We start from the raw sequence: 17080 nt of genomic DNA, 5'->3' as shown, positions 1-17080 counted from the left end.
CAAGTTCGTTCTGCAATCGTTCGTTCAGGTTGATGGGCTTTTCCGCACCGGACTGTCAATCACATTGTAAAAATCACAAGACCGCTTAACTCTATGGTTTTGTCTCCAAATCATTGAGCTTCAAAATGTGTTTTACACTATTTTTTACAGTCTCTGGTTTTACAGACCCACGGAGATGCAATGGGTGACGTCACAGTAGCTTTGTCCATATTTTTTACAGTCTCTGATCTGTACAAACAATTGTATGCAAATATAAAAATCTTGGGATCACACAGACACTGCATCGTTCAGGAAGGAGGCACAAATTAACTCCCAGGGCTGAACAAACTTTGGTCCGAAAGGTTCAACTGAACCCCAAGACAACAACAAAGGAACTGGTGAAGGAGTTGGAGGCATCAGGTACCAAAGTATCTATCTCCACCATTAAGAGAACCCTACATCACCATGGCCTGAAAGGCTGTCACACAAGGAAGAAGCCCCTACTCCAAGACCGGCATGAAAAGGCCAGAATTAAGTTTGCAGGTGATCACCAGGACAAAGACCTAGCATTTTGTAGAGAGTGTTCTCTGGCCTTAATGATCAGCACTATGTATGGAGGAAAAACTGAAGCATGGGGATGGCATCATGTTGTGAGGGTGTTTTGCTGGAAAGGGGACTGGTGCACTTCAGAAAATAAATGGCATCATGAGGAAGGAGAATTATTTAGAAATACTGAAGCAACACCACAAGACATGAGCTAGAAAGTTAAAACTTGGTCGCAACTGGGTCTTCCAGCAGGACAGTGATCATAAGCATACCTCCAAAGTTGTAACAAAATGGCTTGAAGACAACAAAGTGAAAGTATTGGAGTGGCCATCACAAAGCCCAGACCTGAATCTCATAGAAAATTTGTGGACTTAACTGAAAAAGCATGTCCGAGCAAGGACTGAGTTACACCAGTTCTGTCAGGAGGAATGGGCAAACATTTCAGCAAAATATTGTGAGAAGCTTGTGGAAGGCTACCCCAAGCTTTTGATTCAAGTTAAGCAATTAAAAGGCAATACCACCAAATACTAACAAAAAGTGTATGTAAACTTTTGACCCACTGAAAATTTGATATAGTACATTCTTGACAGCCCCCTCAAGTTTGATAAACAGATTAGTTCAGTTGTCAAAGCAAGCTTTTTTCAGTTAGGGCTTTACCTTGGCCAAAAGTCTTATCTCTCTCCCAAAGACTTTGAGAGTTCATGCTTTTATTACCTTTCGGTTGGACGTCTCTCTGCCGTCTGCAGTTAGTGCAAAATGCAGCCGCTCATCTTCTAACTGGGAAAAGAAAGCATGATTATATAACACCTGTATTGGCCTACCTCCACTGGCTGCTTGTCCGCTTCAGGATTGATTTAAAGATTTTATTGCTTGTTTTTAATGTTCTAAATGGGCTGGCGCCATTTTATCTAGCAGACCTTTTGCAGAATCATACTCCAGTTAGAGCATTAAGGTCGGCCAACCAGGTGCTCTTGGATGTTCCGAGATCCAGGCACAAAAATAGAGGCGACCAAGCCTTTGCGGTAGCTGACCCTGATCTCTGGAACAGCCTACCTTTTCATATAAGAACTGCTCAGACCCTAAAATCTTTTAAGTCGCTGCTGAAGACCCACCTCTTCTCGTTGGCATTCAATTTGAGTTGAGCTTGTCACCTTGTTTTTATCTTCTATATAATTCTTTTATTACCATGTTGTTTCCTTTTATTCTTATTTTTTATGACTTTTATATTCGTTTTTGGTATTTTAAGATTGTTCAAGCACTTTGGTCAACTGTGGTTGTTGTAAATGTGCTATATAAATAAACTTTGACTGGACTTGACTACATAAAAGATGAAATATATCTCTTAGCTATTATTCTGAAATTACCTTTTATGGAAATAAAGTAGATACCCTAATTGACTTAACACAGGAAATGTATGGTAGCATGAAATGTGTGGAGTTGTGGAAAATTGAGTTTGAATGTATTTAGCCTAGGTGCATGTAAACTTTTGGCCTCAGCTGTAGATCTTATACCATCCAGATTAATTCAAACTCACCTGCTCCAGGTCCGTATTATTAGCTGAGTCATTGTGACTCGTGGATTTCAGTTTCAGGTTAGCTGAAAATAGTTTCATCATGGCTCATTATATTTTTCTACCCACAAAGGACAGTTTTATTCTAACCGCGCTCTTTACCACTGATGAAAAATTAATTTAAAAAATCGAATGATTTTTTTTTTCGTCCTTGTTGCAAGCTGAAACCGATAAATTCACATCAGGTTGCCCCCTACAGATAAAAAAAACTATTGTTTATTTACATCATCCAAATGTACGCCTGTACAGTTTATTATGTATAGAATCCTGTCCTGTTTATTTCTAAACTGTTGAATTCAATGTTTTGTGCTGTCTTCATTTTAATTTACGGTAAATATTTGATCTGAGAAATTGCCGATCCCCTTTAAATTAGTCTACGAAATAGGTGATTTCCTCTATCAAAAAAAAAAAACCGTTCCGAAATTCCGCCTCGACCGAACTCCACCTTGAACAGCAGGTAAATCCTAGAGCGTAGGCTATTCTCCACGCCTATTTAAACAAGCTCTCCTTTTAGGAAATCCAGCATCTTACTGAGACTCATTCCGCTTCGTGTTACTTAGTCCTCTCGTGGAAGGTAAGCAGTAGCATTTCCGCTTTAAGTTTTTCAAGTTATGTTTCCGCTACAAGTATAACAGCTTTTAGTATTTAATTCTTGAATGCAAATTAATTTGCTGCGTTCAAGTGAAGATACCGAAGTATATGCTTCTTACTTTATTTATTTCTTCTGTATGTATGTATAGGATATGGTTAAATGATGTGATGTATGATATTTATAATACCGTAATGGTATTATTTTCTATTAAACATACAGCAAATACCCACTATGATATTGCAACTCGATAGGATGTCGTTGGGAGTCTTTCTGATTTCCCCAACTGTTTCTACACCATAAGATTTGTTTTTGTTATCCTCTCAGATGAAGATGTATACATTACTCTGTATCGCCTGCATTATATGGACTGTGGATTCCTATGGCAATGGCATGGTTCCGGAAAGCTGTACAGATATGGTACCCAGGCATCCCGGCAACGCTCAGACAACCTCAAGTCCCTACACTGTAACTTCTAACATGACCAGCTACAAAGCAGGAGATGCGATTAAAGGTTAGCCATAGTTTTATGTTTTAATGGTAATATGTCGATTGTATGATTCTTATATCAATACAAAATTGAAAAGGTTACACTGATACATTTCAACAGACTAATCCGTCTACTCTGTGGGCAACATTTTAAAACTTGCCACTTTATTTTTGACCTGCTAATTAATGGTGCTATCAATGTAAGGTGTAACACCGAGGTAAAAAGGAGAGAAGGGGGCTGTTAGTTTTCAACAGACATATGCTACTGTTGGAAAAGTCTAAAGTTTGCAATGACGCTGCCATCAAATGCATTGTCCCGAGAACGAATTATACACTACAAAAACGCGAAAATACAAAAAAAAAAAAAAAAAAAACTTTAACTGCATAGGCCTATACGCCTGCCAGATAATCAATCTGGTTTACAGAAACCAATAAAAAGTATTATTTCGAAGGCACAAAAGTAAGATTGGATTTGGAATGACAAAACTATCCGTAAGTCACTCAAACTAAATAGGTTCCTCCTGTGACAACAGTTTAACCTAAAATCTTGCTTGATCGAGCAACAGTGAGCATGCAGTTTCTCCTAGAGTTGTGTTCTTAACTATCTCACTGTTTCTATTGGTTCAGGGCCCAAGGTGTAAAACAGTTTAATTTCCTCCTTCCATTTTTTGATCTTATGGGGTTATGACAGATTAATCTGTGATTTTATGGTGCTAATCAGTGCAGGGTCAGTTGTGTTTTGTTACATATAGTAGGCCTTGTGACTCAATAGTAGATGGGATCAGTTCAAACGGCTGCATGGTTTCTTGAACGCACATTCTGTTACAGCACTAGCGATGTCTTTGCCAAGCTACACTGGGGATCTAGGCAGTAGTAGCATGGCCATCCTAACTACCAATTCCTCGATCACAAGCAATACGGCAACAGCGACGTCATCCCCCATGCCAGTGACTGGAGCTTCATCAGATAACACACCCACATCTCAAGGAGGTGTTGAGCTGGCTGCTGCCTTGGCTGCCAAAATTAATGCCATGTCATGGCTAAGGGGAAGCTGAAGACTCATCAACCCTTATTTAATAAGATTGCATCCACTGTGTTGGAACTTGCTTACCAAAGGGAGATTTGTCCGCATAATGGAATAGTAGTGTCAACAAAAGGTTTCACCACGACCAGTTCCGTAAAGCCAAAGGAGTAGACCGACCTTTGTTATTACAAGTTCAGGGAAAAAGTCAAGAAGAAGCTAACAAAGCGATAATGCACATTAAGGACATAATCTCTGAGGACATCTTGCCTTCGCTGCCGCGTCAGGCACGGCCAACCATCCCCATGGTGGTGGTGTACCCTCAGCCTCCCAGACCTTCGGCCCCTCCCTCAGCCCCCTAGTGCCCCAGCCCTTCCACTCTCTACCGCAGCTGCCACCTTCACCGCACTCAGTTCCCTCCATCCCTCAGAGCCAAAGGCTGCCTGCTCCGTACATATTTTTCATACTGTGGTTTACAATGTACAAATTGTGATACAGAGTATATGATATGTGCTGTTGAAATATATTCAAATGTATATTTAAATATGTATTTTATTTGGATTTTTTTCTGTGTTGTGAAACAATATTTTATTGCATGTTGTCTGTGTTATGATTTATAGTGACTCTACAGGCAAGCTCTACAGCCTTCATTGGTTTCATGCTACAGGCTCGTGAAGTTGGTGGAAGTGTGCCTGTTGGATCTTTCACTATAACAAATACGGGCACCCAACGTTTAAACTGCAACGGAGTATCTGTGAGTCAAATTCCTTATTAATTCATTATTAATCTCCTCATAACATGGATTATTGAGCTTTACCATCTGATATAAACCCTTTGTAATATACTTTGAGGACATGGAATCCCTTTCCTGTTGTACAGTATAAATCCAGTTGTGTACGCACAAACCAAGGCCTAGTCCTTACTCCTTGTTGTTTCATTTTAGTTATCACTGAAAATCAGGAGTGGAATTGCACACTCCCACAACAATAAGGAACCTGTCAGATCTGTCTTTATCCAAAACGATATGTGAAATCCATCCCCAGTACTTAAAGCCATGTAACTTACAGCTGCCTACAGCAAACCCTGGATATTTAAACAAACTTTACTGGAATAGATGTGACATTTTAAAATTAAATTTAGATCAAGGTGTGAACTTATGTAATGGCTTACCAGACCACCATTGAGGTAGTAACATTACTGTGCAGTCCCATTAGTTTTTATGCCTTTTTCTAGGACTGATTCAACTACCTTTACATAGATAAAGATGAGACACTGGAGGATTAGGAGGATCCAGAGGAGAGAGAGCTCAAACAGTGGCCCAGGGAAAACACCAAGATCAATTTTAATATGAGCTGGAAGAAGTCAGCAAATTCAGAGTTTCATAGTTCTGCTCAGGATGCTAATTGAGTTTGTATACAAAGAATATGTAGAACTGATAATATTTTAATTCTATTACTCTGGTTGATGATGATGATGATGATTGGTGGCATGTACGATTGCAAGGCAATTATGCATGGTCCTTTGTTTACATTTTTATTTATAAAAAACATCACATTAGGTGGAAAAATAGGTCATTGTGTTCTCCGGCCAGCTGAATCTGTTATCTCTTGTGCTCCCCTTTCCTTCCCGTTCAAGGAAGGAAGAACATTACCATAATACAATAAAATTAGAGCTAGCAATCAGGTGTTGTATATTAATAAAGAGAGTGATGAAAGATTAACAAAGTGAACTTTTTAATAGCCTGTATGAGTGTGCGTGTGTGTGTGTGTGTGTGTGTGTGAGAGGAAGGTGGTTGGTTACTTCACTCTTTTTTTCCTGTGCCTGTGTGTGAATGCCTGGAATGTGTTCTTCACCAACACCGTGCCACACCACAACCCAACACCTCAATTGCCTGGCACCCAGCTGTACTGGAAAGTTAAACATTAACTTAATCTTAAACCATTATTTAAGCTCAAGCATACAGTGCTGCGCCTCCCCCAAATTAATTGTGTGAGCGACAGTAAAGGGTTAATGTTTGTCGTCCACACAGACATGCATACCATCAGATGCTTCATGCGAACACCTGTCACTGTTTCTTAGAAAACGCAATGGTTAGTCAGAATGATTATACAGGATAGACAGGAGTTTGAGTCAGAGGGAAAATCGCCTGCCTACAGTTTAAAGTATCATCATACAGTAGAAATGAAATTTGATCCTTTCTGTGCTTCTGAATTCATTCCAGAATTCAGCAGTCACTCATACCTCAGCTGCAAGTAAGACAAACGTCCAGGCATTGTGGACAGCGCCATCATCTGGAAGTCTCAAAGACATTGAATTCAGGTGACTGCATTTCGAGATTGATTTCCCTGCTGAAAATCCCTCAGCCTCTCAAGCAATTAAACAATATCATCAAAGCTCTGCTGAAGATCTTCAAAACCAGTAACTTCTCTACATAAAACCAGATCACACTCATTTTCAAAACTATATTGTATTTTTGGACATTGTAAAAAGGTCCCCAGAATGATATAACAGGGAAACAATGTTGAAATTCTTCTGTAGATTCGGAATGAATGAACCTACAGTAAAGTGTGCTGTTGGTAAATCTACTATGCAAGTTCCAAAATTACTGTATTCAGACATAAATTGGGCACATAAATGCCAAATTAAGTAATGAATCAAAGGAAAAGAAGACTCCTTACACTAAACAGTGCCTTAAACATGCTTAAAGCGTGTTATCTTTTTGATATATTTATATTTTGATACATATTAAAGTGATATGTTTCAGCAGTTCTTCAGTCTGATAAAAAGAACAAAGGGTGGCCTCTATGCACAAATCACCCATGTTAAGCTGATAACAATTAAACGTCTTGATTGCATTGTTCTTAAAGAGAGAGTCACAAATAGTATCAGTGCAGTATTATTCTTTCAAATACAAAGTAAAACAAACAGCTTAAATGTTGTTTTATTAGATTAAGGATGCCTTAAATAGGATAAATACAAAAGAAAGTAGAGTTAAACTAAAACAAAGTATACAAGCAATACATTGTTCAATTAGTGTCAGATTTGTTTTACATTCATCATATGATAAGGAAAAAAGGAAATTAGACATTGTATCTTTAATTTATGTAAATACATGTAAACCAAACATATACTAATAAACAGGATATTATATAAAAGAATGGAATAACAATTCCTCATTTAAACCATTTGTTGTTAGACAATTCAATTCACATATCTATTTTGCTTCCAGTTTTAAAAGCTTTTATATTTTCCCTACTTGGTGTTTTTTCTGTAAAATGACATGCTGTAAGAGATACAACATCACATCTCTTGATGCTACTTCTGTGTTTTGTTAAATGTACAGTACTTTCAGTTTTCTAGAAGTTTTCCTGAAGTAATACAAGTTGTATGGACATGAAAACAAATAACCTGTATGGTCAGAATGACGAGTTGTGTATTCTTTAACCACTTATGTGTTGCCCTTTTTAACACAAGCCATACACAAATGACATGTGCTTTAATGACATACACAAAATAAAATGGTTACTATTCTTGAACCCTTTTGACTACAGGCATTAATCCTGGTCTCTTATGAAAGGTAACCCTTGGGAGTTTTTTTTACAAGATAACCTGTTGTCGCTAAAACATTGGTATCATCAAATAGATATAGAACTGTATGTTTTCACACTTTCAAATGGCATATTGTGTGACCAGACTGATTGAAGATTTTACGGTAAAAACAGAATGGAGTGCAAAACAAAATGGAGTGCAAATGAACCACTCTGGGCCAAATATGGGCCAGTGTGACCTAAGGTGTGAGTGTTATCATTCTTACTGTTTACATAGGCAGTCTTCGTGCTATACATAAATTCACATGACATACAATCTCTAGCAGGGATAATTTAGTGGAATAAAAAACAGTTTTGCTGGTGCCTTGCCTGTACAAGCATGTCTTCTACTATTTACAGCTCTCTTAGGTAAACAAAGGAGGGTGTTTGTTTAGAGAACCAGACTTTTTGTGCATCTAGAAGACTAATATAGGTCTTGTTTTTCTCCATACTGCAGGAGACTGATTCCATACTGCTATTTCGATATAAAATAAATTAATCTTAAAGGGCCTTTGTTGAATTCCAGATTAAAAAAACAGCCATCGACATAACGTTTGTAGAATTGGATATACTCTTTGAAGGTTATTATTATGTGTAATGTTATTCTCTGCCTCTTTTCACAGGGCAACTTTTGTTCAAAGAACTAATACCTACTGGGTTCAAGTTAAAAGTTCAAAAGTTATTTTCAGTGGACAGCCTGGTCCTAACCCCACTGCTGTTGTTCAACCATCAACTTCCGTGAGTAATCTGGGCCAATAATCATAGAACACTGTGAATAATCTCATTAATGACTCATATGTTAGCTTTATGTTTACACTAAATTTAAATGATATAAATGAAATTTATCTTTTTATGTCTATTTACTCTATCTACAGTATAGTGTAAGTAGCTGTTATTGCATCAGAATTCAGTCCAGGCTTATTTATTGTTATGGAAGAGACAGATTTGAATTTGCCAAAGCATAATGTGCCAACTTTGAAACAATGCTCTACCATGACCTGCTGCTTATTTTACAGTGCATATCCTTTTTTCATTTGTATCTTACTTAGCATCAGTGTTGCCATTTTTATGTTATTGTTACACATTCCTATAGAGCAAAACATGTTCATACTAATTAAGATGTTTTAGCAGAAGAATTACAGCAGATTGGCCATGGAGTTATGGTACTTTTCTGTGTGTAAATGTAGTGTTTTAACTTTTAACAGTTTGTGTTTAGTTAGGCAGGATTAGAACCCTCTTGTATGCCTGTTAAATAGGTGGGCGTATCCAGTTCTGGCTGTGGGAGCACTAAAGTCTGCTTCAGTGAACCCAGTGGCTGTGACCCTGCTGCAGACGCCAACTGTCACTTTATGGCTGTGTCCACATCACCTGCAGCTTCAACCATGCAGTTGGAATTGTCTGGCCCCTCAGATGGCTACATCGCTACTGGCTTTTCAGATGATCAAGAGATGGTAATGATCTCTCTTTAATGAATCACTGTCTCTGACAGCAATGGCTTTTTGAGTTTGTGTGCACCTCTTTGTGCTTTTTTTGAGCATTACACAAATACTATATATGAAATCTATTGCGGAATAAATGTAGTGTAGTGTCTAGAGTTCAGATATGTCTCTTAGTAAAGTGAATGTAATAGGTAATATGTGGTCATGCTTGCATGCATCAACTCATTAAAATATGTAATAATGAAAAACACGTTTGTTGGAGCTATCGCACTTAACCTGCACTTTTAGTTTACATGCTCACCATAGATGGTGTACAATACAGTAGGGCATTTATAGTGAGTCAAGGGAATAATAGCTGCATACCTGTGTGTGGGGAGTGCCTTATTGGGAGGATGCACAAAGTTTTCTGCTGTGTCATGGAGTCATTGTGGGTGTGTGTCTCTGTCTGTGTCTCTATGTGTGTGTGTGTACACTGTGTGTTCAGACACTAGTTTAGATTTTCACACTGGGTGCCGCACTTTTTTGTTTTGCATCATCAAGCCAGTTATAAGCACCCACCATAACAGCAGACCATCTACCAAATGCAAACACAGCGAGCCACACTTCTCAACCTGTTCTTAATAAGCTGGACCTAGTAAGCTGTTCCACTCGGTGACAGCCTTTTGTGTAAAATATTTATTGATTTCACTGAAAATTGCATGCCTAATTAATTTTCATGCATACCCATTTGTTCTGCCAGGAAATCGTATTGAAAATGTGTTTTATATTCCATGTTATTCATAACTTTTAAACATTTAAAACATCCGTAAAATCCCACCTTAGTCTACTTTGAGCCTTGTGAAAAAATTTTGTGAATATAATATATATAATATGTCTTTGGTATTTTTCAAAATATTCAATATCTTTATTGAAGTGATGAGGACAGAACTGGAACAATGTTATAAATCTAATCTGGAGGTATTTTGTAAAATTCTAACTATTGTTAGTCACAATATACTAACAATAAACAATATAATATACTTTTTCCAATACGTCACTCCATCCTGTTCATCCTGTTTATTGCTCCAGCACAATGTCTAGATTGTGGATAGTAGCCTTCAAGGATTATTGTTTTTTTTTCTCTCAAAATATATATATTTTTTATTTAATTCTGTCTTTAGGGAAATGATGATATTTACATCTGTGGTTTAAACAGTAACAGTGCTGTTCAAGTGCAACATGCCTATTCTACAGGAAGAAGTGCCCCGGAAATATTAAGCCTGGTATGTCTGTTTTCTCAATTTAAGGTCATTTATATTCAGTTTATCAGTAACAGTAATATGTGCACTATATAGAGTATTACATTTTACTTATTCTAATTTCACTGCATTTTTTAATGCTCATATACTTTAGGAACAAAATTCAATATTTAAAAGCACATTGAAAGACTAATATGCAGACATGTTTTTTATTCCTAACAGGAAAATGTCACTGACATTAAGACCTCTGTCCTCAATGGGATTATTAGCTGTTCTTTCACTTCTCAAAACCCCATCAAGACTCAGCGAAGTTTGTCGAGTTCCCCGTACTACCTCATGTTTGTTTATGGACCTTCTAATAATGGTACAGAATTCTGGCCACCTATGAAAGACACTACAGTTTTTTAAAATTAAAACTAATATTGACTGATTTACACATCCATTTGGCTTAATAATATTAATGTTGCAGAAATAATACATGTACAAGCTTACATTTTGAAAAATGTTTTTGAGTGAAATATTGAAATTGTTTTGCCTTGTACTGATGAGTAGTAGATGACTGATTCCTTTCCTCTTGGTAGGTCAAATTCAAATCCACACTGAGACATATGTCAGTGGAAAGAGTTTAGATATTACAAGTCCTCAAACAGTCAGCCCATCTCTCCCCAGCATTATTAAAGCGCATGGTAAGTTATTTTATTTTGTTATTTGAATCTAATAAAGGATGTAACAATAATGTTAAGTGTTCCTGTCACAAATAAAAAATTCCCAGTAGCAGAATAGTACCTGGTGGGATATTATTAAATATCTCAACCACTTTATGATTTTTAGATTACATTACATTACATTACAGGCATTTAGCAGACGCTCTTATCCAGAGGGACTTACACAACTTTTTTTACATAGCATTTTACATTGTATCCATTTATACAGCTGGATATATACTGAAGCAATGCAGGTTAAGTACCTTGCTCAAGGGTACAACGGCAGTGTCCTTACCCGGGAATCGAACCTGCGACCTTTCGGTTACAAGCCCAGTTCCTTACCCACTGTGCTAGATGTGTAACTATATCTTATAAGCAAGCATGGTATCATTACTAATATAAATGTGAAGGGAGAAGGAGAACCACAATATAGCTTCGTATCATAGTTTTGTAAAGCAATATAACACAGTTTGTTTTTATTACTTTGTCAACAATACAGTTCAGTGACACCTGCTTACACCCCCGTTCTGTGATCCAAAGAATGAGTTTCATTTGGAAGCTTGAGAGGTCATACCAAATATGAGTGGAGGCTCCTGATCTTGGAAAGGCGTTTGAAATGTTCACTTCAGTTCACATGCAGCCGTTATGCAGCTGTAATGAGTCTTTGTAAACAAATAAATGCTCTTATAAACAGATTTTCTCCCCTTACCATTCACAAGCCCCTTTCACCTACAGGGGCTCTGATGCTCATCGCCTGGATGACTACAGGTAGCCTTGGCATGCTCATTGCCAGGTATATGAAGTCAGCCACTAGAGGCACCACCTGTTGTAATAAAGACCTTTGGTTTTTGGTAAGTTTCACTGGCAAGGTCCGTAAGTAGTTGACACTACTGCCTATTTGCAAACCAAATGGCATTTGTGGGAAAATAATAAGGAGCAGCGTATGTTAATTCAATGCAATAATCACCACTCCAATGCTAGCTCACTGCCTCTTCTAGCGAAACCCATTTTATTATTTGCGGTTTGATTTAATGTTCTCTTCTCTCATGCTGCTGCACACTCAGCTGCTCGTCTCTTATTTCTCTGTGTTTTGTCTTCCTCAGGCCCATGTGTTCCTCATGGCCCTCTCTGTAGCTGCGACCATCATCGCCTTCATCTTGATATTCTCATACGCTGGGGACTGGGCCGGAGTAAGTCTCTGAGATTTTATTCATCATCACATGCAAAAATATTACTGCAGAGCTTCACAGATCCTGTTAGAAGACCCAATAAAAGCACCTATTAAAGAGCAAGCTAGAGTCTATTTAAAAAAAGGTGTCAAGAAAATCGGGGTGTGAAAGGTTTTTATAGATATTCGGAAGGGCGTGAAAAACATAATCATCTGCTTCTTTTATGACTGATCGTGACATCTGTGCTATCTTTATGCACATGCACAAAAGCTCCCTAAAGGGATAATTCACTGTCTGAAGTTTTTCAAAAATATTATTTCAGTTTTAGTGTATGTTTTTGATTGGCCCAGACAGTTTTTCTTTTTATTTATTTACATGAGCTTCTGATGTTTGTGGTCTAGAGCAGGAAAATGCATTTTAAGTAACTCCAGAACAATAATTTCTTGATAAGAAATATGTATGTGTTTGCAGGGTGCACATCCCGTTCTAGGCTGTTTGGTAATGATTCTGGCTTTCGTCCAACCCTTCGCTGCTCTATTTCGCTGCACGCCAGACCATAAATGGTAAGTTGGACTCTAATAGTGAGCACAATATTAAGTACATAATAAGTACACAAACTTGGAATTTCTTTAAAACAAGAACATTTTGTTTTTTCCCCCATAGGAGGTACATTTTCAATTGGACACATGCTTTGAATGCTCTGACAATTAAAGTCCTAGCAGGTAAGGCAATGTACTCTTCATCCATTTTTCCTGTTTATGATAGACATAATTGTGATTACAGTAGGATCATGAACTGTATTAGTTTGTCAAAGAATGCCAAACCACTTTTTAAAAATGACTTAGTACAAGTATTTAGTTCCAGACAGTATTTTCAGAGAGAACTGTTCATGTACATTAAATGTATTGTAAATCTGTGTCTCCTATCTAATACAGTCTTTATCGGTATGTCAATATGTACCATGATTCCACGACTCCTTCAGTGCAGCATTTTAATATGCTGAGGTTTATACATGTATTTGCATACATCAGATGAGAATTTACTAGTGCAGTTTATACATGGAAACATAGTCTGTGTGAACCTTTCATCATACAGAAAGAAGAAATTACATTTTCCATTTGAAGGGCGCTTAGGTTCAAGTGAAGGTCATTTTGGGTGACTAGAATACTTTTTTCCTGCTTTGCAAAGGTGGCCTGTGTGTGAGTTTGTACCCTTCTTTTTCAGTGGGTGCAATATTCACTGGTCTGGCACTCATTGACACCACAGCGGACATGTGGATCCAGAAGGTGATGGGGGGTTTTGTTGGCTGGGAGGTCTTGCTATTTATACTCCAACATGCAAACTTCAAGCGCAGTCAGAATGGTAAGCTCTGCATTCATGTGTTTGTACTACAGCAAAAAGATAACTTGGTATAGTGGTATAGTTGTCTTCGTAGTAACTGAACAATGTATTGTTTGCAAGTGACAGATATTACAACATTTAGGCTTTTATATAGCAACGAGACTGTAGCCTCCCAGGTGAGGCTATGGTACTGCAGCCTCCAGCTAAAGCCTAAGCCTAAGTCCAGCTAAAGCCGAAGTGATTGGTGCAGTGATACACACCACAGTCTGCATATTAATTCCGACTGTGCCAATGCTGACCACATTTATTCTTCATCACATAATTGCGATTTATTTGGTGCCTAGTCTGACTGTGCCAGCTGGGAACTAAATAAAGTATGCACAGCTCATCAGACAGTCTTTGGAGTAAAAAGAAGCATTTGCTAGCCATTCATGTTTTGGAGGGCACAAATTGTAAGGGACTCAGTTAAAAGCCTGCGTCAGTATATCTATGTGTATACTATATATAAGCTATGTAAGTCAGGCTGTCTGATTAGCAAGTCATGTTTTTATGAAATGATCAGGCCATGATTGTAATCAGTTTTGTTATTTTTCTAGATGGCGAGAGGGCTTCACAAGTGGTAAGCTGAAATTATATATTGTTAGCTGAATTAATTGCTTATAGCTTTCATGGACCAGTGAATTATTTCTTTATTTTTATTTATTCTTGTTGTTTGCATCCTTGATATAGATCATCAAAAAAGTATGAAAAAAATGGCATTGTTGTTGATCAGATTAATCTTGCACACAAAATAAGAAATCTCACCAGTGAAGTAAAATTGTTCAGAAAAAAATTTCTTTAAAAAATAAGTATTTTTCTCAAAAGCACATGTCACAATTATTGCAACCCATACAAATAATTATGAATAAATATAAGTTGCTATTTCAGTTACCTCTCAAATTCCACCTGTGTCGTATTAATCGGCGGCAAATTCCAACAAACCTAATCCAACCATTTTTTAGCAGAAAAAAATAAACAAACTAAAATTAAAAAAATACATACAAATAAAACATAGGTGTTAGTTGTGGAAATCAACAGGACAAAGGACAGGCCTAAACAGGGCCTGCAAAAGACTGCTACCCAGATCTTAAACCAGTAATACTTCCTCCAGCAGAGAGAGGCAAGTCTTCTGAAAGACTCCTGCTCCAATCCAAAAAAACAAAAAGGTGCACAGGAAAAGGAAGGAAAAGCATTAGATTCGTTTAGCTGGTTCAGTAGAGAGGCCTACGAGGAACTTTCATCACAGTTTGCATCAAACGTTAACTAAAAAGAATGAGAAATACTGGGCTTGGAGCACAAAGCCCCTACAACAGCCAAGCCACTTATTTCTTTAGCAGCAGAAGTTGATGGATAGATACCCCTTCTTCAGCAGGAACATAGCTTATGTGGAGCCACAGCCAGGCAGGCAGAGGCAAGCAGGTCATCAGTAATCAGCAGCAGCTGAAGTCAGCACTCCAAATCACAAAGTAGGGAGAGAGAAGCATAGGTTCACCAGCAGGGGGTAGCAAAGTCACCACCTGGTGACTGTCATAAATCAAGCAATGCCATTACATTACATTACAGGAATTTAGCAGCTGCTCTTATCCAGAGCGTCTTACACAACTTTTACTTAGCATTTACATTGCATCCTTTTATAAAGCTGGATATATACTGAAGTCTGTCTCGGGAATCAAACCTGTGACCTTTCGGTTACAAGACCAGATCCTTACCCATTATTCTACACTGCTGCCACATCCACTATTAGGGCAGTATTTAGTCAGTTTAAAACACCTGGAGCGGCAATGAATCTGCCTGGGAGAGGATACAGGTGTGTTTCACCCCCACACAAAGTGAGGAGGATGTTTAGAGTGCCAGAAAATTCTATGCAGATCACAGTTGGAGACTTACAGAGATGCTGAAGTTTCTATAATTGTGACATATGGCTTTTTAGAATAAAAAGCATAGTAAACATTTGATAAACAATACTATCCAGCATTACTGGTTCATAATTGAGGTTGCCAATAAGTCTGAAGGGCATTGTATATTTAAAGATCCCTTATATCTTTATCTCAATTTTGTATGGGTTAATATTTTAATGAAAGGATTTTAGTTTCATTTTATTGGTAAAATGAAAGCATTTATTTTTGCTTGATGTTGCCTATGCACTATGCTGAGTCAGGCAAATATGTGCATATTAAGAATTTATTTCTTATTCACAGGTGAAGGTGGAAGTGGGGCTTCTGATCCTGTTCTTGATTGGGAATCTGGTCTTTTTGGTGGCCATTCTCGTTGGTATTGGAATGTCGTAATGACTCATGGAGAATGGACCATGAACCGTATCAGTGGAAAATGCACTGCTTTGTAAACATCCGCAACTACATATATCTGATTACTTTTATTATAATATAGGTCTGTGTGAATTACAGCTGTATAATGCTAACAAAGCCAAGAGGAAATGACTCCAAAATTTTACACCTTTACGTGGCAAAAACATATTAATTTCCTGTTAAGGTAATTGTAATGCAATGTGCATAATATACACATGGCACAGCTCAGGATGACTTCAGTTACATTACATTACATTACAGGAATTTGGCAGACGCTCTTATCCAGAGCGACGTACAACAAAGTGTATAGTTCCCTAGTGCCAGAATGAAATGCAATGGTAACACACATCCCAGTCACAAACAGAGATTTACCTTAGCTCCCGCTGGTTTTCTTCTGTTGTGACCTTTGTGTTTATGGCGCAGACTCATACTTTGTGTGTCTGATATCTCCTGTGATCGAGATATCCTGCCAAGCCCTCCCATAACTATAGTCTATAAAGCACCTCCATGGTATCGGTTGCCACTTTGCATATGTTTGTTTCATGTACATATGATTAAACTCATATTACTTGTGAGTGAAATGATGTACAAAGTTACCTGGGATATTGATGCTATTGCTGCTGCTGTTTCTGCTGCTGCTACTGTTGTTTTTGTTTTTTCATTGGTTGGAGAGGATGATGGTTTTTTATTTTATTTTATTTTTTTGTAATATATAAGGTATTAAAGCTAAAAAAAAATTCATAACTGCAAATAATGAAATTATTAATACATACTATTGTATGATTCCAAAGATTTAGTCTCAGATCCTACTCATTAGGCATAGGATAGACTTTTGTATTAGTTCAACATTGTAATCCGTGTGAGCTGTGCTAAATGAAGTATTCATTTTATAATTTTGATGATAAAAAATGATACATTTTATTCTGCACAAATAGAAAACTAAAACATTTGAAATGAATGTCCCCACTGTGTTATTGTTTCCTGTTTCATTTTTGGCAGGGTATCTGTAATTCAGCAACACTATAAAGAATGCTCCCGAATGGCAAAGGCACTCAACGTCAAT

The 17080-nt window shown here is 37.5% G+C and overlaps 1 protein-coding gene across 1 annotated transcript; it reads left to right on the top strand.

Annotated features, from left to right (window-relative positions):
• Positions 1-1884: 1884 nt before the first annotated feature.
• On the top strand, positions 1885-16971 carry zgc:163022 (putative ferric-chelate reductase 1). Its single transcript, XM_064332177.1, has 16 exons — positions 1885-2669; positions 3012-3198; positions 4815-4948; positions 6416-6513; positions 8405-8519; positions 9038-9232; positions 10381-10482; positions 10681-10822; positions 11040-11144; positions 11898-12013; positions 12266-12352; positions 12803-12894; positions 12995-13053; positions 13556-13693; positions 14269-14291; positions 15910-16971. Exons 2-16 carry the CDS (start codon positions 3012-3014, stop codon positions 15997-15999), a joined length of 1683 nt encoding a protein of 560 aa, XP_064188247.1. The 5' UTR covers positions 1885-2669; the 3' UTR covers positions 16000-16971.
• Positions 16972-17080: the final 109 nt, after the last annotated feature.

The sequence above is a fragment of the Anguilla rostrata genome, chromosome 4 (genome assembly GCF_018555375.3).
Source record: "Anguilla rostrata isolate EN2019 chromosome 4, ASM1855537v3, whole genome shotgun sequence".
NCBI lineage: Eukaryota > Metazoa > Chordata > Actinopteri > Anguilliformes > Anguillidae > Anguilla > Anguilla rostrata.
The sequence above is the reverse complement of the archived record's forward strand: the minus strand, read 5'-3'. Positions and strand labels throughout refer to the sequence as shown.